Here is a 21,876-nt window from a genome sequence, read left to right on the forward strand (position 1 = left end):
CATTCAGACTTGAACTTAGCATTTATGAGCTAGGTGCTGGTCAGGAAACCAGAGTGCCTGACACTATACAGCAGCCCTAATGAGATACAATCCTGTTAAGAAGTTACAGTAATTTTCTGTATTCAAACATTAACTATGCGCAATCACACAGAATACCACCAAGGTGTAAGGGTCTAGCTACTTAAAGGCATTGTTATTAATGTAAACCATATTTGAATGTATATAGGCCTTGTAATAAGCAATCCAAGTGGTTTTAAAACTGAATGAAATGGATGTAAATAATTGGAACAGCAAATACCTCAGGTCATGTTGTTTTATCTTAAAACAGATTTGCTTAGAATATAATAATTAGGAGTGATAAACATGCAGGTGAGGAAACATTATGCTAATCCGAATTACAATTCAAGCCTCCCTCTGTATCTCATTGGATCGTTTGAATCTAGGGCATTGCTGGATGTAGCTTGTCTGCATGAGTCAGGACGCAAAGCTCATGCTTGCAGTCTGAGGAATCTTATCTGTTGTCTATTTTTAGCCTCTGATAACATTTCATTCCACACAGGAAAATAAGAAAGTGAATTTCTGAACAGTGCTCATCAGAAATCACTGTATTATTTGTAATGTTTAATTAAAATGAAAATCCCCCTAAGCAAAGTGCAAACACTGCAAACAAATCATAACAGACTTTTCTCTTCAACCTTGCAAATATCTGTTAAGATTTTTTTTATGTAAAGAACAGCAGCTACTCAATACTGAAGTAAAAAAAAAGAAAGTTTTGCAAACGCAGGTGCAGTTATATGTTGCACATTACCTGTTGCAGTGCTGTTGTTTTCAAGTTGAAGAGTCTGTAACAAAACCTTTGGAAAAAAGGAGGACAAGATCACAGTTTACCCATTAGGGGATCCGATCCAGATCATCAGAAATCTGAGTATGATATCCATATTCACTCCAACCTCGGTGAAGGTTAACTGGGGAAGTATAGCCCTGCAGCGGGCCGGTCAGGACCTCCTCAGATCAACAGGCCAAACATTTAAATTAGAATATGTTAATTAAAATGTTCATCAATCAGCTGAGTGGTCTTATTGAACCTTAACGTGGGCGAGCAGTGAATGCTTAGGACTCCCCCGAGGAGAAACAGGAGAGGGAGGGAGGGAGGAGTGAAGTAGCCAGATTAAGAGTAAGTAGCAACCTTCAGCTAGTCCTCTCTGTCTCTCTCCATCACTCACTCCCCACACAACACTCCAGCACTCTCATTGTCAGCGTCTATTGCTGTGACCTCTGAAACGACACACAGCATTAAAGAGCAATGCATCATGTGGTTAAGATATTTGTACTGCTACAATTTAACTATTATTTTCACTACAAGTCACTCAACTTGTTCAGTGTTGGCTGACAGACTGAAAATTAAACATTGTAGGCCAAATTAGGTCTATCCATGCAATTTGAACTCCAGGTGTGGTCCAACCATGCGTGATGGGTCATTAGTTCTAGCTACCGTGGCCTGAACGGGGACAGATTAAAATAATAAACAAACTGACCGCCTGTTGTAAAGAGCACAACACGGTGAAACATATTTATTATTAACTCGGTACCATGGAGACCTGATGCTGGCGCTAACTCCCGATTCCACTGAGTCATCATCTCCGTGCAGCATCTCAGTTCCTGAAAGTGCTCAGAGAATTGGGTAGAATGTGTGTGTATCTTTATGTGCACATGCAGGGAGCAAGCAGGACGTAAAGTCAGACACAGGTTCATGACTGTCACCAGCTGTTCCCTTTACTGGCTGGCCGGCACAACACCCAAATATCCACCTGACTCCAGCATCCACGCTCAGCAGACAGGCATCTATAATTAACTAATCTGTCCTAAGCTTTTCTAATCCAGCACAAAGTGAGTGCATAGTCAAGGAGAGGCAATGCAGATAACATGCAAGCAGGGTGTCAGTCAGTTCAACTCCCCGCATCACACATACCCAGTGTGGTTCACTATGAATCGATTGAATGATTGAATGGTTCGTCTTTGTATTCTGCCTGATGAAAAAGAAAATGTGATTTTTGTTTGTGTAGCACTGCTACAGTGCTCAGAACAGTGGTACAATGATTCAATTAAGGAGTCTTTGTTTCTTTTTGCTAATTTCCCTATAATTTCCTTATGCTGTTTTTGAATTGCTGTTAGTAATGGAAGTAGGATAGGTGAGTGGGAATAACAGAAACACTTCCTATAAGTCTTGATCGTCCAAGCCGAGCAGATCACTGAATGACGTATGCTTTATGCATGCTCACCATTTTGGGGGAGGGGATCATTGTCAAGGAGGAAACATCACCATGTTTACAGTAATGCAGTATGTACGTTCCACTGACATCCTCTCATATAGTATTTTGCAAATGCTTTCTCTGCTTCCTCTGCTACACCTTATGAAGGGAGTTGAAGTTCAGTCAGGCGTATTGGGAGAAAACAGTTGGTCATTACAGAGCTATTTGAAGATCAGCAAACTGGGAAACCTGGCCCAGAGTCCTGTACAGCACCAGTGAGCATGAATACACGGCCCAGTGGTAGTCCTTAGGAACTGCAAGTCCTGACACGTGAAAGGATGTATGAGAGTGGGCACTCGAGAACAAGCTAAAGCCTGCAAATCCAGCATCTCACTAACTTCAAGCACATCGTTTGAATGATTATGTAGTGATTCTCACAGTGCAAACATGAAGGAACATTCACTATTTAATTACACTCTACTTAAGCTTGTAGTTTTATACTGTTTCCTTAATTGATAATTGAATGCATGTCCTAACCCTACCTTTAAAATGTCCTAGTAACATGTCATACTAGCTGGTTAATTAATTGGTTAACTAAGCAGCTGGAACTGGACAATTTTTGATACAAGGGCTCCATTTGTTCACATTTCCATTTCTAGGTCATGGTAGATGGCGCCTGCTCCCCAGGGTTGCCCCTACACCCTGCTATGGGGAGAGTATTGCACTTGTGCCCTTACCATGTATCATCTTTTGCTCACTCTCTTCCCTGGCCAATTGCGTATTTCCCAGTACTAATACCTCAATCATTTCTTCAGTTCCCTGTCAGGACACCAGTGCAGTTCCCAGTCAGACCACCTGTCCATTTCCTTGAATTTGCGCCAGTGTCTAGCCCCTTTGTTTCCTTTGTCTCCTGTGCCTGTGTCTCATTTCTGGTCCTTAGTCTAGTCCAATCTCCTGCCCTGTGCCCTGTCCAGTCCTCCGTTCTGGTCATTGTCCAATTCCTTGTTTTGGAGCTACAGGTTAGGGGAGGTTCTCTCACAATTCCTCCCTCTGGGATTGTGGTTCCCACAGCAATGTGTGCCATGAGCTTTTGCTTTTGTTTCTGCCCTTGTCTTGTGTTTTTGTTGTTGCACTTACCTCTCCCTACTGTATCTATGTCTGCTTTTCCACTTTGCCTCTTTTGCCTGTCCCTTGCTGCTTCTGCCTGACTGGTGGTTTGTCACCTCTGGTTTTGTACAGAGCCTGTTTTCTGACTCTGCTCTGGGATTACCTGGTGATTTATTTCATTCACACTTTTATTATTAACCTGTATTCAACTCTTCTTCTGCCCACCAAGACTGACAACCTTTAATTTAAAGGTTATGACAACCTTTAATTAAGTTGTAGAGAGGTTAGATAGAGCATCACATTGGTGTGCAGCCTTTCAGTATTATTGAAATATGTTGTAAGGGATGTATTTGAATATGGATGCATTTGTACTTACATTCATAAGGAAATGTTGCATAAGGAAAGTCAAAGTCAACATGAAATACTGCTGCTGTGGACTGAGGCGATCGTGTGTATGTGTGTGTGTGTGTGTGTGTGTGTGTGTGTGTGTGTGTGTGTGTGTGTGTGTGTGTATAAAATATATACACTTACTGTCACATGTCCTAGAATGGAATGGACTCCACCTCCCGTCATTCTGCAGCCACACACCCTTCTGTCAATCACTCCGGCTTAACCAATAACTCCACATTCCAGAGATCCGCCTCCCCTGAATAATAAAAGCCTACACCTGTTCACCTGTCCATTAATACCCATCACCGTTACCTCCTCCATTGTGAAGTATTGATTACATGCGCAGTACCGTTATTCTGTCTGTCTTTTTGGCCTTTGACCCGTTCTGTACACAGACCACCGGCTCTGTCTCACTCGTCTGGATTCTTTAGTCTGATCTCGTCTCCTGGTGACGTACCCTCAGAGCTGTTTGATTGACTGGTCGTTTGCCTGTTCCTTCTGGTGTGGTTGTACAAGAACTGGATCTGAACCCTCACCTACTCCTCACTAGACTACGCTGTTAGGTCTCCATGTGATTTATAAAACTACTTCCATACTAAACATTTGCAAGCACCGGATTGTCATTCTGTTTGTGATTATAATTTGATTATAATTAATTTTTTTAATTTCTGGTCTTATTTTGTCTGATTTTTTGTGCCACAATTTCAAAGAATAGAGCAACATGTAAACAATGACTTCCAAAATATAAAACCAACTGAAATCTGAAAGCATTTTCATGTTCAGTGTCAAGCATTTTGTCTATTATTAGGGCCACATAAAATGACTCATGAATCAAAATAACACCACATATGTGCTGTGGCTCTTTTAAAGTGCAGGTCATTATCCCAGAGAGAAATTATTTCACAGTGACTTTTAATATGAAAAAAAATAATCTTTTGAATGTAATATAAATGAACTCCCTGTTGTTGAAATTTCCCTGACACTTGTGATAAACAGTCTGCAACCGTTTAGTAGTTCTGCAAAACTAGGCTTGCCTAGTCTTGTTTACCAACATGTCACTTCGTTATTTACAAATGCTCTTTGATGCTGAAACCACATGCATATTTGCTTGATAAGATAATGCAGACTCAAATGCACGACCTATATTCAGGAAATTAGACATTATCACATATAATAATAAAACATAATAGAAGATGACACATTTTATGCCACAGCATCTCTACAAGATGCAGGGCATTATCCAAGAGTCTAAAATGCTTCTCAAGGACTTATAATGTATATACGTTTTGGACATAAATGACAGCCTCCCTTTTGATTAAATGTGGTTGACACTTGTGTGACTAATGGTATGCAACCGTTGGTAGTCCAGCAAAAGTAGGCCTGCCTAGTCTTGTTAATTAACACACGTGCAACATTGTTTGCAAATGCTTAAGGTTTCCGTGTATGCTAGTAGTACTACGTGCATACTGGTTAAACAAGATCATGCAAACTCAAATGCAGGATTGGGAAACATGTATTATGTATTCAGGAAACCTTTCAAGTTCATTCTTTAATGATCCCCATCCAAGTTTTGTTTTGTCCAGTATTTTAGCCTATACTGAAAGATTTTTTGAAATACCACTGTAAGCAGAAAGAGGTGTGATTTGTCTTGGTGTAGCTGGGTTAATGACTTTTCATTGCCTAGATGTACCTCAAAATCTCAAATAGCCACCTGTAAATCATAATTTACAAAATCATAAATCATGAACATGTAAACTCTAAGAGTTTTTCCATCATTCCTCCAAAAACCGAACTGTTTAGTCAGGACACATTTAAAATAAAATCTGAACTGTTTAATCAGTACACATTTAATATAAAATCCTACTTAATGTTCCGCTCAATCCAGTTTAAAAAGTTGGCCACTCGTGTGTAGACAGTGAACCGGCCTGGTTCACAACTCTGCAGATTGTATCCAAACCTCATAAGGCCCAGCAGTTCCCAGCTAGGCCTAGGAACAGTGTCTTCTGTTTCTCTCCTCTGGTCTGGAAAAGATGTTAAACTCATCTGGCCATCAGAAGATAAAAGAACTATTCCCCCTGTTCTGGTAGGACAGACGATGGTGGGGCTGATTGGATGTTGCCTTCCGCATAGCATGTTGTCAGTGACGCTAATGGGAACTCCTTGCTGGGCATACTGCCTTTCACACAGAGCCACATCAGATAATTCAATCACACCCGTACGAGCCGTTCCAGAATCTGTGTCCGGGTTCGGGTCATGCTGGCCTCCTGCAGGCCAGCCAGTGATATAGGCGTGTTTGGCGGTCACCTCTCCTCCCCGCACACGTGGCAAGCAAATGGGGGAGATGGACTCACTAATCCTCGCCTTGCCCACCAGCTTCAGCACAGCCACGTCTGAGTCGAACGTGTTAGGATCGTAGCTGGGGTGCGGCAGGATCTCAGACACCTGTGTGGGAGAGAATGGCGTCAGGACCGAACGGGGTGGGGCTTTAAGGAGAAGTTCTCCCCGTCATCTATCTTAGAGGTCTTGCACTTTATATGGTCTTCCTGGTTTAGAGTGCAAAGAGAGTGCACTTTCCTACCTGTAAGTGTTGGAGCATCTTGCCGTCTGTCAGGTCCCTGATGTCATGTTTGCCCAGCACCACTCCCAGATCAGATGTGTGGACCGGTGCTCTCTGGCCAGGCTCGGTGACACAGTGTGCAGGTACCAGTATAGCGTGCTGGCTAACCAGAGCTCCACTACAGGCCAGCTGCCACGTCTGCTCGGTGCTCCCCTCCACTAAACGTCTGTAGTCGGCTGCAGAGAAGGTGTCTCCACGTCTGCTGCCCGCCCCTGTGACAGGGCTGTTGTAGTCAGGGAGGCGGTGGAATATGGCTGCATGCCACGGCCAGCTTGTTTGTGACAGGGTCAGGGGATTTTCTGAGAGCTTACCACAAACTGCAAAAGAAACAGGAGAATTTCATATCAGGTATGTCAAGCATAAAACCTATTCCACTTTCCTGGATACAAAATTCAAAATGGAATTCATGTCCTGGTGCTATGCCTGCGACGTGACATAGTGCTATTTTATGTCAAAACAAAGCTGGACCAGTTCCTGTTTTTTTTATGAATGTGTGTGTGCTGCCCCCACCTGGTGAACAGGAGACATGGCGTCCACTCCACTTTCCGGTCTTCAGGCAGATTCTGCGTGTGCTTCCAGAAGGCTGGTAGAGAGGAGAGGCACACTCGTACTCAATAACAGTGTGTCGATGGTGAAAACCTGGAGGTAATTCACCCAGTGCAGAGGCCACACTACTAGATCCGACTTCGTCATCAGGGCTCAGCTGGGTCAAAGAGTACAGCCTATGTAATGGACTCTTTCTGTAGCAAGAGAGAAATGTTAATGTCAGCCCGTGACTTTTAATATCGCAAATTCGAAACGACTTTATGAGCCCTGTCTTAAAAATGTGTTATACCTGGGAGGATGTTGATGCTTCATCACCGTCTGACGCACTAGTTTTGAAATCTTTAGCTCGCGACATGCTGAAACACAGCAGCAAAACAATCGTACTGCAACATGACTGGTCTCGCATTAGTGGATGTGGTCACGCAGTGTGCGAGGAAGATAGATGTGCCCTCATCTCCAGAAGCACATACTGTACCTCTGATGCACTGTGGCCGGATGCCTGTCCAGGTGCCGTTTTCCTGGCACGTTCTGTTTGTGCTTCCTTGCAGAACATAAGGAATATTGCAGAAGAATTTCATGCTCTTGATTGCCCCATCTGGGCCAATATCGTTTGTGGAGTAGCCATGATGGAGTTGTGGTGGAGGCAAACAGACTTTCCTGGCCGGTTCCTTCTCTGTTTTTCACGGAAGAGTGAAATGCAAGAATCAGCGGGTGACAGCGCATACAGACATGTTTTAATTGCTCCAAAACACTTCTAGTGTGGTGTACCCCTGACGCATGTGGGAGCCGTCCCACTCCAGCTGCTGTTGGACAGGCACGTCCTCCGGGGGGCGCCCCTGAGTTTGTAGGGTTTATAGCAGAGGTACTGAACCGAAGTAGCAATGTGTTCATCCTCGTACTGCAGGAAGCGGTCACCGTGAGCAGGCCTCCCAGGGTCAGCACAGCCAGACTGGGCTTGCTCTTAGGAAGAAGACGGTAACAGTTATGGGCCGCACAGGTTTGCATACATACGGTGTGCACAGCGCTTACATGTATGTAAAGAGGATGCACTCCTCTGTTTCATCATCTCAAACTGTAACTTCACACTTGCACAACTATTGTGCTGTGTCCCTCCTTCCACACACACACACACTAAATTTAAGACTCACTGTCCTCACAGCGCAAGCCTGTGAAGCCCTCCCTGCAAACACAGTGGAAAGTCTTCATTGGGTCTAGTGAACACATGCCACCATTCATACAGGGGTTCGAGCTGCATGCTGTGGGCACAAAGTCACGCAGGTCCAGTGAGTTATCTGATATAAACACACTCTGCCATTTGACCCAGGCACACAGGCACCTGCATTTGTAAACTGCACCTGAGTGTTCCTGAAATGTGGCAGAGAAACCATCATAATTGTTATAGCCATCCGATACAAATTGAATATGCAGCGCGTCTCCTGAGCTTCTGATTGGTGAAGGGATGTCATTCCCGCAGTATCTGCCAATCACACGTGAGCTAAGGCTGTCGCCGTCTCGGACCTGTACATAGTCATAGCGACAACTGTGATCAGACTCCAAACTGAGCATTGTGAATCTGTAAAACAAATAAAATGAGGAGCTGTAAAAATTGTTTTATACAAAAATATTAAATATTTTTGTATAAAATATAGTTTTAAATATTATTCTAATAATAATACTAATAATACTACTACTATTAATGATAATAATAATAACAATAATAATAATAATAATAATAATAATAATAATAAAGGAATTGCCTGAGTTCCAGGGTCAACCCTCTGCTGACCTGCAGTGTCCATTCACATTTGGCATTGATTGGATAACTCTCTAGTGTCACATGCCCTTGAGACCTCTTTATAACTTCTCCACATGCTAGACAGAAAACACCAAAGTGGACACAGACGCACAAACACAATTTCTGACTTTTTTTAAGAAAATGTCTTTTAGTTTTTAATTTATTTAAATGCAAAGGATTTTACAAGTGTTTCAAGCTTTGATGAAGTAAAAAACACTTCCTGTGGCAAAATGAGCACTTACTAAGACAGTCTCCTCCGGACCAGCCCTGACGGCACTCTGTGCAGTAACTTTGGTTGATGTAGAAGTCATCCTTTGCCTTCCATGTACCGTTATTGCATCTCTTACAATTATCAAACACAGTGCACCCTGAGAGCAGGAACAGAGACATGGCGTGTGCCAATGTTCAGCGGTTTCGTGTATGAGTCAGACCACATCACAGTCTGGCAGTTACATTAATCCCTCTCCGGATTTGGCTTTTGGTTGCACAGGATTTAAAATCAGCTTGGACCAACGCCAGGCGCAATCGCGTTGGAGCCGGACTCCTGGGAAACGGCGCTACCGTGGAAGACATGGGGCCTGGGGTTGGAGGTCAACCTTACCCTGGTGGATGATGCAAGGGTCACAGTGGTGCATGGCGTTTTGGCAGCAGGGCACGGCGTAGCCGACCCGTGTTCTCTGAGACGGACATGTGCAACGGATCTGCTGATATTCACAGCACGAGCGACACATGGCATTCCAGCGAGGGCCCGGGCAATTATCCTCCTGGGCTCCAGACCCTAGAGCAGACACACACAAGGCATCTATGCTGTAGAATATTAGAAAATGTATTATTCCAATAATATTACACAGTGCACCAAGATATTTGTTTAATATTTAATATTTAAAAATAAGATGAAATATTAACAGTAGTATAAACTAATTCCTAATGCCATTCAGTAATGGTTGTATGCAAATTAAGGTGGAGCATTGGAACACTGCCGTTACTGTTATGAGTCATCTTGTAATGTGGTTTACACATTGCACTTAGTGAAGTCTGGCCTAAACAGGTTCGATTCAGTGCCTGAATCCATTAGCACGAAAGTACTGAATGTGTGCATTTTACACTGTGAGTTTAGATATTTGTTTAATATATATTATTCAAAAATAAGATACAATATTAACAGTAGTATATACTAATTCCTAATCTGTAATGACTGTATGGAAATGAAGTTGGAACATTTGAGAACTCTACCGTTACCGTTATGAGTCATCTTATAATGTGGTTTGCATTGTGGCCTTTGTGAGGTCTGGCCCAAACAGGTCAGATTCAGTTGTTGAATTCATTAGCACGAAGGTACTCAATGTACGTCTAGAAACACGTATAAGGCCTACACACTGTCCAACATTGTAGCTCATACAATCAAGCTGTAATTTTACACATGCATACCACACAAGCTCTATTGTTTAAATATTACTTATCGATGAAGAAACAAATGAAAATCTAAAGTCTCATAATGATTCTTGCTCATATACAGTAAGTATGCATGTTTTGTTTATATATGAAAATGCTGCTATGTCCTGGATTTTTATACCTGTATCTAAATGAAGAATATCATAAATTAAACAGCTTCCCCTGACGTTACTATGATCTATAAAGAACGATCAAAACTCGGTTTGTCTTCCAACTTTACCATTAGGAAAGAAAACTTCAAGTTTTTTATGTGCCTCAAGAGGAAAGTGGAGGAAGCATCTCCTAGACTGATGTGGAGAGGGGGGATTATCAGCTTTCTTGACTTCATTGCTAAAGAGCATTCCCAGTCATCTTCTCTTGTATTGTTTAGCTGATTTACCCATCTGGAGAGAAGGACTCACAGAGCAGGAGATGTTTTCATCCGTCCTGATGTAGCAATAACATGGAACATAATACTTTACCCTGATCTATGTCCAACAACCCCCCTCAACATCCCCCCCCCAGTCCTCCAACCACTGCTCCAGATTTGAGAGCATATTAATCACTCTCAATCAGCACTCTCAGCCTACAGTAGAAAATAAAAAACAGCAATTTTGCACAGGTTTGGAAAGTCTTTGTGTAGAAGAGCTGGTGTGACAGCAGGGCTCCTTCAGGAAGCTTTGATCCCCTTGGCATCAGTGGCAGATGCAGTCATGGTAAAGGAGCAGGGCTGACTCCTGTGTACACCGGCTCCTGTTTGCATGTGCAGTTCACAAGTGCAGACATAAAAACTTTCATGAGAAATTCTAGAGCTGAAAAAGCCCAAGATGACCCTGAACCCGGGAATGCCTACATCATACATTCCTCTGCTGGAGATATTAAAGATCACAAAACTGGTGTAAAATGGTGCAGAGTTCAGTGTAAGGTAGCACAGTGCTGTGCTGTGGAGGAATCTTGCTCTTACCACGTGGCCAGGCAGTTTCTGAGCAGCAGTGCCTAAGCACACTGAGGAGAAGAGGCAGCAGACAGACTTGCTGGTACATCCAGGAGCCGTTGTTTCCTACAAAACACACCATGCTTTTGCCAAGATTACCGTTTCTAACAATCAGGGATCTATTTATCTGCCCCAGACCCTCCTGTGCTAACACTCCCCACTTTCCTTTCTTTATTTCTATGTAGTCAGTTCTCTCTCGCGCACTCTCTCTAACTCCCCTTTTTCTCTCCCTCCCTCCTCTCTCGCTCTCTCTCTTTGTACCCCCCCCCCCTTCTGTCTCACTCTCTCCACAACCAGCACTCTCAATTTACTGTCTAAAAATCACCCATTCTGCACAGCTTCTGAAAGTCTTTCTGTAGAAGTGCTGGTATGACGTAAGGGCTCTTTCGAGCTTTGAGACAAAGGCGACCTTTAACCCCTTCAGACACATCTGCTCTGCTGTCAGACTGACCAATCAGTGACCTGATAATCATTAGAAAGTTTGCACTCAAAATACATATTCTCATAAAACAGTTTATGTATCAAATGATGGGTTTTGACACAACAGCAACTAACTCAATATGTTTTATTTGTCTCATTCTATTATTTTACGAATCTACTCATGACATGATACATAAAGGATATTCCTCAATAAGGCTTTCATAAAGGTAATCAACAATTTACCCATTTGCATAGTTACAGTTTTAAATACTAAAATCACTCTGTCTCATTCAGCCCGAAGTGACAACGATTACCAAATTCCAGTTTAAATAAAAGCACAGAAATGTTTTCCATTTTTACACGTGCAGAAGTGTATTGTTTATTTTCTGCGCAGCCACCGTATATCAGACTAAGCACTAAAACATCCCACTCGTTTGTTTTGAATCACCATGGATACCAAGTTTCCATGATGTAAGCTCTTTCACGCTCCAGCTATTCAGCGCCAAAAAAAAGAAAAGATGGAAAAGACGTTTCTTTTCTGCAACTCATCCGGCACATTTTGAATGTACAACAGCTGTACTTTTTTAAAAAGCTAAAGTGTTTTTGAAGTATGGGTTATGATCAACATTTATTTCTGTTTCTACAAATGTTTGCATTTGGTGTTAATAAAAATATGCCTACATTTTATTGCTTAATTTGATATGTTAATGATTTATAATGCATGCCATGCATTCGAAAGATGTTGTGTATCTGTCATACTACTGGAATAGGCATTCATTTGTTTGAATTATAGATGATGATACTAGATGTTACTAGCACTAGATGATAGGTCAGCTTAGGTACATTTAGATGCAGATTTAACATGTCTTTAAAACATGTCTGTGTCTTTAATACCGATATGCCTCTCGATCATCTAACACATATACAGTACGTCTTATATGTCCTATTTCTACATCCTGTCATATTAAGGGTAGTCTTGGGACCCAAGTTATCTGTCTGAAATATTTATAAATGTTCCCCTCAAAGCCCTCCGCAGACTTGTGTATCCTGAGAGAGAAAGTTTTGACAAGGACATACTGACACTCAGAGGGACAGGGAGACGTGAGCTGGGCTGTATTTAAAGCACAGTAGCCTGCATGCATTCAATAACCGAAGAAAAAAGATGCGGAAGTTGACTCACTGAGCATGATCAGTTCAATAACCCACCCATCTAAATAACCAAGCACACCCACTGTTCCTATCTGCAGTCCGTGTGTGTGTGTGTGTGTGTGTGTGTGTGTGTGTGTGTGTGATGGCCATAAAGCAGAGCATTTGTAACACTGCTTCCTCCTGCTCCTGCCAGACAGCAGTGAAACCTGACCTAGACAGCTGTCTGTCTGGCCGAGTGTAAAAGTGCCTACTTGCATGACAACACAGGCGGCCTGACATGCAAGAGTTGATGCTTGCCAATAAAAGTAGGAAAGGAAAGCACCAAACTCACAGCTTCTGTACACGTATGAGCTGCCTATTTATATATATATATATATGGGGTTTGATTTCGTCGTGGACAGTTCTACATCGACCGCTTTGATTATTCTACCGAGGCAATTGGCTGGTGGGCGACTTGACTTGTCCACTGACATGTACTCTAAAGCAGCGCCGTAGCCCACTGCAGCAGACATCACTGTGAAAAGAAGAACGCGCAGCGAGGCTCGTGCTTCAAGTTTTAGCGTGTTATCCTCCCTGTAAAGAATCATTAAGAGATGGATACATAATATCAACTTCGGCGGTTTATATAACGACTGCTATTTTTATTCCGTATCATGAGGACTAAGGTGAACCTGTCCGCCGGACTCCTCCTGTGCGCGGTCGCCTGTGTGTTATCTCCAAAAGTAAACTGGACGGGAAGCTTTTTGTCGGTCACTGGACAGACACCGGGTGGAAACAGAGCCCCTAGACTTTTACCTGTGTCTGCTATGCACATTATTAACGTCCATAACCGAACCACGAACGGACCGAGCGTGGGCGAAACCGGCGAAAAAACTTTCAGTAAGAGTTCGACAGTCGGATCTGACAGAGTGATGGCGCACAAAATCATCTGGGGTGCTTGGCTTGAAAACCTTTTGTCGCCGGTTTTCGACGAGAAGCGTTCGCTCAGCTGGAGAGAGAAAGTTCAGGGCGCGCAGGTCGTGTTTCTAGAGGCGGGATGCGGTAGGCTCACGAACCGCATCGCCACCTTCGCCGACGGTACCAAGGCGTGCGTGCGGTATGGCATAGACGCAGACCAGGTGCTGGGAGAAACACTGTCGTATTACCTGGCCACACTGCTTGGGATTTCTAACCTGCCACCTTTGGCTCTGTCTAAACTGGACCTTTCGAGCCATCAGTGGGCAACGGTTAGGGAGAGCATCGGAACTTTACACTGGACTCCAAACGCGATAGTCTCTCTTACGCAGTGGATACCCGGCGTGACCGGGGTTTCCATCCCACCACATTTCCGGAAAGAGACGGGGAATGGTGTGTATCTATCACACACCTTTCAGAACGCGACACTGAATGACCTCAGAGAACTTATGCAGTGGACCGACCTTGTTCTTTTTGACTATTTAACGGCGAACTTTGACAGAATCGTGAGTCACGTTTTCAGTTTGCAGTGGGACGCGCGCGCTATGGATAGGGCGACTAACAACCTGCTCAAAAGTACTGATGGAGACTTGATCTTCATCGATAATGAGGCCGGTCTTGTGCACGGTTACAGAGTGCTCGACCGGTGGGAACGTTTTCACAAAACGCTCCTTAATTCCATTTGCATATTCAGGGAACAAACTGTTCATCGCGTAACTCAACTGAAGCTTTCTGGGAATGCTGCGAATCGGCTGTTTGAAATTTACCACGCAAGGGAACCGTATGCCCTAGAGTTAGGATTCCTGTCTGAATCCCAAATGGCTATTTTGCAGACCAGAGTAGATACTCTATATAGGCATTTTCGGCAGTGCTCTGCATTGACTTAAATACTTTTTTGGGGATGTCAGTATTGTGTATAAATTCTTTGAAGATAATCCGATTGCAAAATATCTGTAGGCCTATATCTCATGTCTTACACTTTATATTCCTATCCTGTCCCGTTGAAAAGAGTGTCAAAGTTCCACTTGAGTAAGTCGTAATATTACAAGGTTATCTTCTTTTTATTGTTGTATTTGTTGATTTATTTGTTGGAACAGTAGGTCAATTCTGTCAAATATTTTCTGTCTGTCTGACAAAAAATGTTTTTTCCCCATGTGATATATTCAATGTGTTTGAAGAAAATGAAAAAGGCATTTAATTTCAATGAAGTAACTTGATCCATTTAATTTCAAGGAAGTAAGTGGGATGGCCATATTAGGAGAGATGTGCAACACACCTACACTGTTAAAACAGATTTAGTGTAAATGTGTGGTGAGACGATAAACCCTGGGTGCGATGGGACAGAATATTCGATATGTTAAGCAAAAATGCAGGAATGAAAACTGCCCCATTCCATAAATCAAAGATGAGGCACTCAGTGCACCACTGTCAGGAAAAATTAAAAGGAGATCTTAGAGCAGTAAAACTCAGAGCTCACACTTCACGTCTTTACATTTGCTGCTATAGTAAAAATAGTTATTCAACATATTCCTCATATTACTCTCCTACTCACCTGTTACATTACAGAAATCTCACAGAAAGACCTTGTTTTCCCTGTTGTCTGATTCTAGTGACTCAATAATTAACACATTTGTGGAAGCAGGTATGTGTTGTAAGTCATTTCACACTTAACAACATGAAAATGAAAAAAAGGAAAAGAGGGTGTAATCTCAGAACCTGGCAATCACAGAGCGAAACACGAATGTGAATACAGAACGGGGTTTTAATAAAACAAGTAAGTAAGGTGAATACTAGAAATATGTGGGCAATAATGAGTAGAAACGAGCAGCTTTGGCAGGTGGTACTGGAGTGAGGTACCTGCGGAACTTAGTATGAGAATGAGAAATGAGAGACATGTGAACAGAATTACTAGAAATCAGGACAGGGGTTGGATGAGTGTGGATGGTTATTGGTTCATGGATGGCTGAATGGTGACTGATGCGTGACACTCCTACTCACTTTTTTTAATGTTTTGGAAATAATTTGCCTGTCATACAGTTGCAAGTTTCTTACGCTTAAATAAAAGAAAGATGACTTCATTCTTCTGTTGATGCAGTGATTTGGTCTGCCTGTGTGTGTTTTGGTCATTCCTATTTGGTCATGTCATTTTACATGTCTATATTATTTCTGACATCCACAAAGCTTTCGGAAGACCACATGAAAAGCAGAGTCGGTAAAGGCTGTTAGAGGAAATCCTGGTGTCTCTTTCCAAAGACACAGTTATCTGTAACAGTCCAGAGATCTCACCTCAAACTGCACTGCCAGTTGCACTGCCAGCTCTGTTTTCCAGCCTTGCTGCAGAGAGCATTCCCTCAGTCTGCAGAGTTCACAAAGCATCAGCTCACTCAACATTTTCCTGCTGTAAGAAACACTATAGCCCAGCAAATGTCTGTGATGTATGAGTAATATCTTTACCCACACTTTTTTTTTTTACTGATCTCTGTGGAAAACAAATAATTTATGGGGTGTGCACATGGCAGAGTTACACCTCCCCAACTTGAGTCAGTACTGGTAGAAACAAACAGACCCCATTTATTATCCTGACAAGTTCATGAAGTTGAGTATCATTATGAGAACTTTGGCTTCGTCCCTCAAGAACAGGCACTGCATCTATCACTGTGAGCTGAGAAGGCAACACGCTACTGTGGGTGTAAACGTGCACTCACCAGAGGCAAACATAATGGGACTAGTTTCTCAGACCTTCCACGCCATTGGCTCTTCTAATGGATGGCGTTTTACACCCTACTGGTCACTGAGTTGGTTTCAGCAAAACAGTTTTCTTTTTCTTTCTTTGTTTCTTTCAACCTATGTTGTTTATAATGGTTCTACCACTTTAATGATGCTTTTTAAAAGTGCCTGCTTTAAATGGACTATAAGTAGTTCAAAGCTACAATTTCATGATGCCATACATTTATATCATATTGTTGCGTTTTGTTCTCAATGCTATTAGATTGCGTTTGTTTAACAGAACCTATGACCTACATACTTGCATCTTGTATTCAAATTAAGAAACATCAATCAGCATTTACACTCTGAAGGAATTACAGACTCATCTGTGAACACACACACACACACACACACACACACACACACACACACACACACACACACACACACACACACACACAGACAAAGTGAGATGCATCAGACATATTCTCTCTGTTCCTCTACCTCTACCGTTCCTCTCTCTCTCTCTCTCTCTCTCTCTCTCTCTCTCTCTCTCTCTCTCTCTCTCTCTCTCTCTCTCTCACCAAGTTGCCATGGAGGTACAGAGGAACAGCCAAAAAGCTCCAAAGCAGACTTCCTGCGGCCGGCGTGTTCTATCACTCCCACCCGAGCCCTATTTACCCACCACACTTAGAGACACAAAAGAGCCTTAAAAGTAAATAATAGAAAAGCACAGAGCACATTCTCTCCTTTGTGCAGTCCTCCTCTGCCTTCACACTGTATTCAACAAGGAGGAAATAAACGGTTCACTCGCCAGCCTCTGAGAGCACCCAGGACACCACTCACACAGCCTATTAGACAAAAATTAAGTTGTCACATTTCCACTATGGTGAAAAGTAAAAAGCTGTGAATATTTCTTCACAGCTATGCATTTTTTATGACTGTTTCACTAATGTACTTTTATTGATCTAATTAAAAGTTAGATCATGTTAAAATGATTTTTCTTACCACTAAACAGAAATCTGTGACACAAACCTAAAACCATGCTGCCCCATGTAATATTACGAGCAATTGTAATTGTAGGCACAGTGAAATCCAAAGTTCATGCTAATCAGTTTGCATACACAATGCTAACAGCCCTCTCACTTTCTTTATCAGTGGTCATTTTCCGAGCACTGAATGATGGCTGGATATTTTTAAAAAGCATACAGAACTCTTCAACACTGACATGCAAAGCAAAGAAAGAAATAAACAGAAATCCCTAAGCCCTGCGGTGCTCAGCACACTCAAAACCCACTATCATATGATGTCATGTCTGTGACTGCAGGATTGACAATGCTCACCCATACAAATAACATCTGATCAGCAGTGGAGATCAGAAACTAGCAAGTGTTGATTTACAGGGTTTAAAACAGATTTTACTGTAGCCTTTAAATGGGCTACAGTCCTTAACTGTACACGTTTAAAATGCAGTTGTAACACAACGTTTAATAAAAGTGGCCTGTGACTGTAACGCCAAGGCCGATATTACAAAAGTTGGTGGTGTGTCTAACACTGCCATCTACTGCATTATAATGTAATGAACAAATCCAATGTGTCCACCAGGTGACGCTCTGTGTTAAGAAAAAATATAAACATAATAGAACGCCTCTTCAGCATCGCGTAGATGCTGAAATAATAACGCAGATCCATAGTGATACCTTTTTTTGTGATATTTGTACTGAAGTTCGCAAAATATTTGCAAATGATTGATGTTTGACAGCTTAATTAAGTGATAACTGTATCGACATAAACATGGACATAACAATACAGATTCAGATTCTATGCTTACACTGGAAAAGGCAAAAGTGTTCAAGGTTTTTGCCTCTTCCCAGTTGCCTGATTTAAGGTGGTTTTGTTTGATGCACCATGTGTACCATGTGTAATAGAGTTTTGATATTTCCTTTCTCGTTAGATTGTTCTCTCTTTCCATTTTCTTTTCTTTATTTGTGCTCCATCTATCTCTGTATGTATATGTAATATGTATGTATGTTTGTATACTTCCATGAGAAAAATGTGCAAATGATATTAATTTACAAATGTTCAGATACCATTAAAAGGAATTTAGCTTAGGGGCAAAGCTTAATTGTAGAGTTTTTAGATACATAAATAAAAAGCAATAAAATCGTGATACTGTTATTAAGCAAGATATGCAAGTCAGAATTATTAAAAACATTAGCTGTCTGGCAAGATCTGAATATACAGTATTCTGGAAGTCTGCATATACAAAGCACGGTTTACCAAGTGTTTCCCTAATCTTGTAGAAGAGTCTTTCCTTAATCTTGCAACTGTCTTCTGCCCTGTACCTCAGGAATGTCTAGCTGAAGGCAAGTGAGCATCTGACATTCCCTTGGGAGTGTACCTACTTCCTCTCACATTAAGCTCCTTTGGTCCTGAGCCAACACACATATTCCATGATCCCTGGGAACCTAAAAACATTGTTTTCTGGAGTCTATAAGCTCAGTAAGGAGTCATTGTGACAGGCAACCGCCCCCCACAGAGGGACAGTCAGTGTGCGCTACACTTTCACTCCTCCTAACAGCAAACATACCTTCCTTTGCCCATCACACAAAAGACAACACGAGGCAAATGCTAATCACCTGCCCATCAAACCCCAGCAAGGATACTTGCACTGCAAACCTCCACCCATCAACAGGCACCATTTTTCTCTCAAGTTGCAAATGTATTTCATTTATAAAGTGAGCAAGACCTTTTTTTTAATCTGTTGAGATAATTTGATGAATAAGTGTAAAGCTGCAGGTAATTTGCAGGTAATACAATATTTACACATGTGAACAGAAACAAAGCATGTCAGTAGTTGGAATGCTTTTACCTTTCACAAATATTTTATTTCAGGCATATGTATTCTGTGACTGTTCCATATTCAACATTACTGACATCTCCTTATACAGTGGAGTGCCATGACTTGGGACGTTCTTCTCTGTGAATTTTCAGTTTTCCTTCAGAACCAGATTTCCTGTCATTGGCATCAATAGAAGTAACATGGAGCTTCATTCCAGCCTCTGCTCTGAAGTCTGCCAGGCCCAGTCAGGAGTCACTGTGACATCCATGTACCCTCGGGGAGGGGACAGTGAATTGCTCTCCCTCGAACGGCAGGCATACTTTCCCTTCACCGCCCCACAAAGGCCGACAAGGGGAAATGCTAATCGTCTGCCCGTCAAGCTCAAGCAAACCTGCCCTGCTCGCCGTCATGCCCACAGGGCCGCCGCGGTTCTGATGGTTTCATTTCCCGTCAAAGAGAGAGACCTCTGAGGCTCAAACAGTGGCCCGGGCCGCCAGAACAAAAGTGTTGGGCCCCAGGGATGTGGATTCATTATTAGTATGCATGCCAGTGTGTTCTCCCATTGACTTATGCACCAGGAACAAGAGTAAGAGAACCATTCCTTTATTAAGCAATAGGGAGCTTATCTCATTCATCTGTGAATGCTCCTTTATGTATGCATTCAAATGAATGTTATCTCATTACTGCTGCCTGTCCATATCTCTGCCAAACATTGCTCTCCCAAGTTGGGAGGTGTTTTGGTAAATATGGAGACTTGAACTTTTAGATCAGAATTTAGAAACCGATAGGACATATAATCAAACAAGCATTTAGAAGAACAAAACAGTTTGTCTGTATCTGCACTCTTTGACTGTACTACCTCATACTTGACAAACAGTAATAATAATATTCCTATTGTGCCAAAGACCCGTATATTCAGAATGTTTTCATGGGACAATTTACAAAGTAAATTTTGAGACATTGTGGGACTATAGTAAAAATATTTAACAAACTACCAACCAAAACGACAGAAAAGAACAAGAGGATGAAAAAGTGACACAGACTAAGCAAAATAACAAATTAAAATCATGTTAAGTTGGTTTTCTATCCGCAAAAGTTTACATATGTTTAAAGATTATAAAATCTTTAAAAAAAATTTTATTCTGTGAGTTTCTAAATATTCACTTTTGTCATCAGGCTTTAGGGACTACAACCTGCAGCAGAGCTGAATGACTGCTTTAGACATTCAGTCATTGTATTCTTGCCCCTTTTGCAGGGCCTTAATCGAATCCCCACGTACCCCACCTCGTGCCCATCGCACCCCCAACCTTAAGTTTCAGGGGGGCACATAGGGAGAGAGGCAACACGTCCCTATTCATGCACACACCGCCATCCACAAAAGCACTGGTGACCCGAAGCCCATCCGTCACGCAGACGACCCCCACCACAAAGCCACCGCCACCTTCTCCCACAACAAGAGAAGGAGCCGGGGCGGCCCTCACTCCGAACACCCTTCCATGGCGCTCAAAACAGACCGAACCCAGGAACGCCATTGTGCTGTCCCGGTGCGAGGCCCCCTGCACACAATGCAACCAGGCAGGAACAGATAGAGAGGGGAGTGTCCGGACCCGGGCGGTGGACCCACCTTCTCTGGCCCTCTTCGTTCTGGTCACCAGCAGCAGCCCTTGTGTTGAGCTCTCCAAGGGGTTTGCCCGGCCTGCCCCCTACCGCACTGATACCGAAACAATAGACTGGTGTCCATTCACAGCCCGGAGCGTCTGGTCATTGCTGGGGTTCAGCGCATTGATGTTGAAGAGTCTTGGTTTGGGGTGACTTGTGAGGGAGTGTCTCAGAAATCAGCAGCTTTGAGATGAAAAGTGCCTTTGCATTCTGTGCTGTTCTGATGCATTACAATGCAGAATGGTTTAACCGCGGACTTTATTGTACTGCCGCTCCATTTGTGGCAGTGCTACTCTGACACTCCATCAAAACTTGAGACAAGGATTGAAACCCAGGATTCATGGGAGTTAAGATGATTGAAGCTGTCAGGAAGTTCTATTGTGTTGCATTATTTCGCTGGGCTTTATTGGTCCTTTTGCCTTCGCTGTTTCCTTGACGTGATTTCTCATTTCTTCCTTCACATGTACTGAGCTGACACAGGCCACATCCACCTTTCACAGTGGTCAGATCTGAACAGCATCAAAACTGATAACATAAACAGCCCACCATGGAGAGCTTTGAGGAATGCTGCCGTCCCTCCCTGCAGAGAGCCATCCAGCCGGCGTCGTGCCCTCGGCTGGGCGGGCATGTGCCACTTGGACAGAAGGGGCCACAACCTCAAATTACACCAAACCCCAATACAAGAACCCTGCTGCGTGGCACAGAATGGAGAGAATGGTGACACACACTCATAGCGGAGGGTGACAATGGCCATGCGTGTGTTTGCGTGCATGTGTGTGTGTGTGACTGAGTGAGTGTTTGTGTATGCAGGGGCCTGGGGGAAACGTATGATTGGCTGGTAGGGAAATCCAGTTTGGCCTCTTTCACAGCCCCTCTGATTGAGCTTTCTTCAGGATTTGCTATGGTTGTCTTGGCCTGCTGCAGCTGTCCTATAGGGGAGGGCAGCCATCATGAAAAGGCCAGGCAGTCTGTGAGTAAAGGTAGTGCGGGGTCAAAGGACTGTATTATTCAGCATTG

At 42.8% G+C, this 21,876-nt stretch overlaps 2 protein-coding genes across 6 annotated transcripts; one reads left to right on the forward strand and one right to left on the reverse strand.

Annotated features, from left to right (window-relative positions):
• Positions 1 to 4,673: 4,673 nt before the first annotated feature.
• pamr1a (peptidase domain containing associated with muscle regeneration 1a) lies at positions 4,674 to 11,367 on the reverse strand. Of its 5 annotated transcripts, XM_076997555.1 has the most exons (12): positions 11,100 to 11,366; positions 9,306 to 9,482; positions 8,947 to 9,072; positions 8,667 to 8,781; positions 8,265 to 8,482; positions 8,058 to 8,165; positions 7,678 to 7,869; positions 7,385 to 7,582; positions 7,199 to 7,265; positions 6,874 to 7,103; positions 6,325 to 6,680; positions 4,676 to 6,188 (listed from the first exon to the last, which is right to left on the reverse strand). In XM_076997555.1, the coding sequence occupies exons 1-12, from the start codon at positions 11,209 to 11,211 to the stop codon at positions 5,607 to 5,609; spliced, it is 2,481 nt and encodes an 826-aa protein (XP_076853670.1). In that variant the 5' UTR covers positions 11,212 to 11,366; the 3' UTR covers positions 4,676 to 5,606. The 5 variants fall into 5 exon arrangements, with proteins under 5 accessions (XP_076853669.1, XP_076853672.1, XP_076853668.1 ...); XM_076997554.1 differs by having other exon boundaries at positions 4,674 to 6,188; positions 8,058 to 8,427; positions 8,696 to 8,781; positions 11,100 to 11,367; XM_076997553.1 differs by having other exon boundaries at positions 4,675 to 6,188; positions 8,058 to 8,482; positions 11,100 to 11,367.
• Positions 11,368 to 13,148: 1,781 nt separating this feature from the next.
• fjx1 (four-jointed box kinase 1) lies at positions 13,149 to 15,715 on the forward strand. The gene has a single exon (XM_076997558.1). It carries the CDS (start codon positions 13,352 to 13,354, stop codon positions 14,537 to 14,539), a length of 1,188 nt encoding a protein of 395 aa, XP_076853673.1. The 5' UTR covers positions 13,149 to 13,351; the 3' UTR covers positions 14,540 to 15,715.
• Positions 15,716 to 21,876: the final 6,161 nt, after the last annotated feature.

Source organism: Brachyhypopomus gauderio, chromosome 1 (assembly GCF_052324685.1).
Source record: "Brachyhypopomus gauderio isolate BG-103 chromosome 1, BGAUD_0.2, whole genome shotgun sequence".
Lineage (NCBI taxonomy): Eukaryota > Metazoa > Chordata > Actinopteri > Gymnotiformes > Hypopomidae > Brachyhypopomus > Brachyhypopomus gauderio.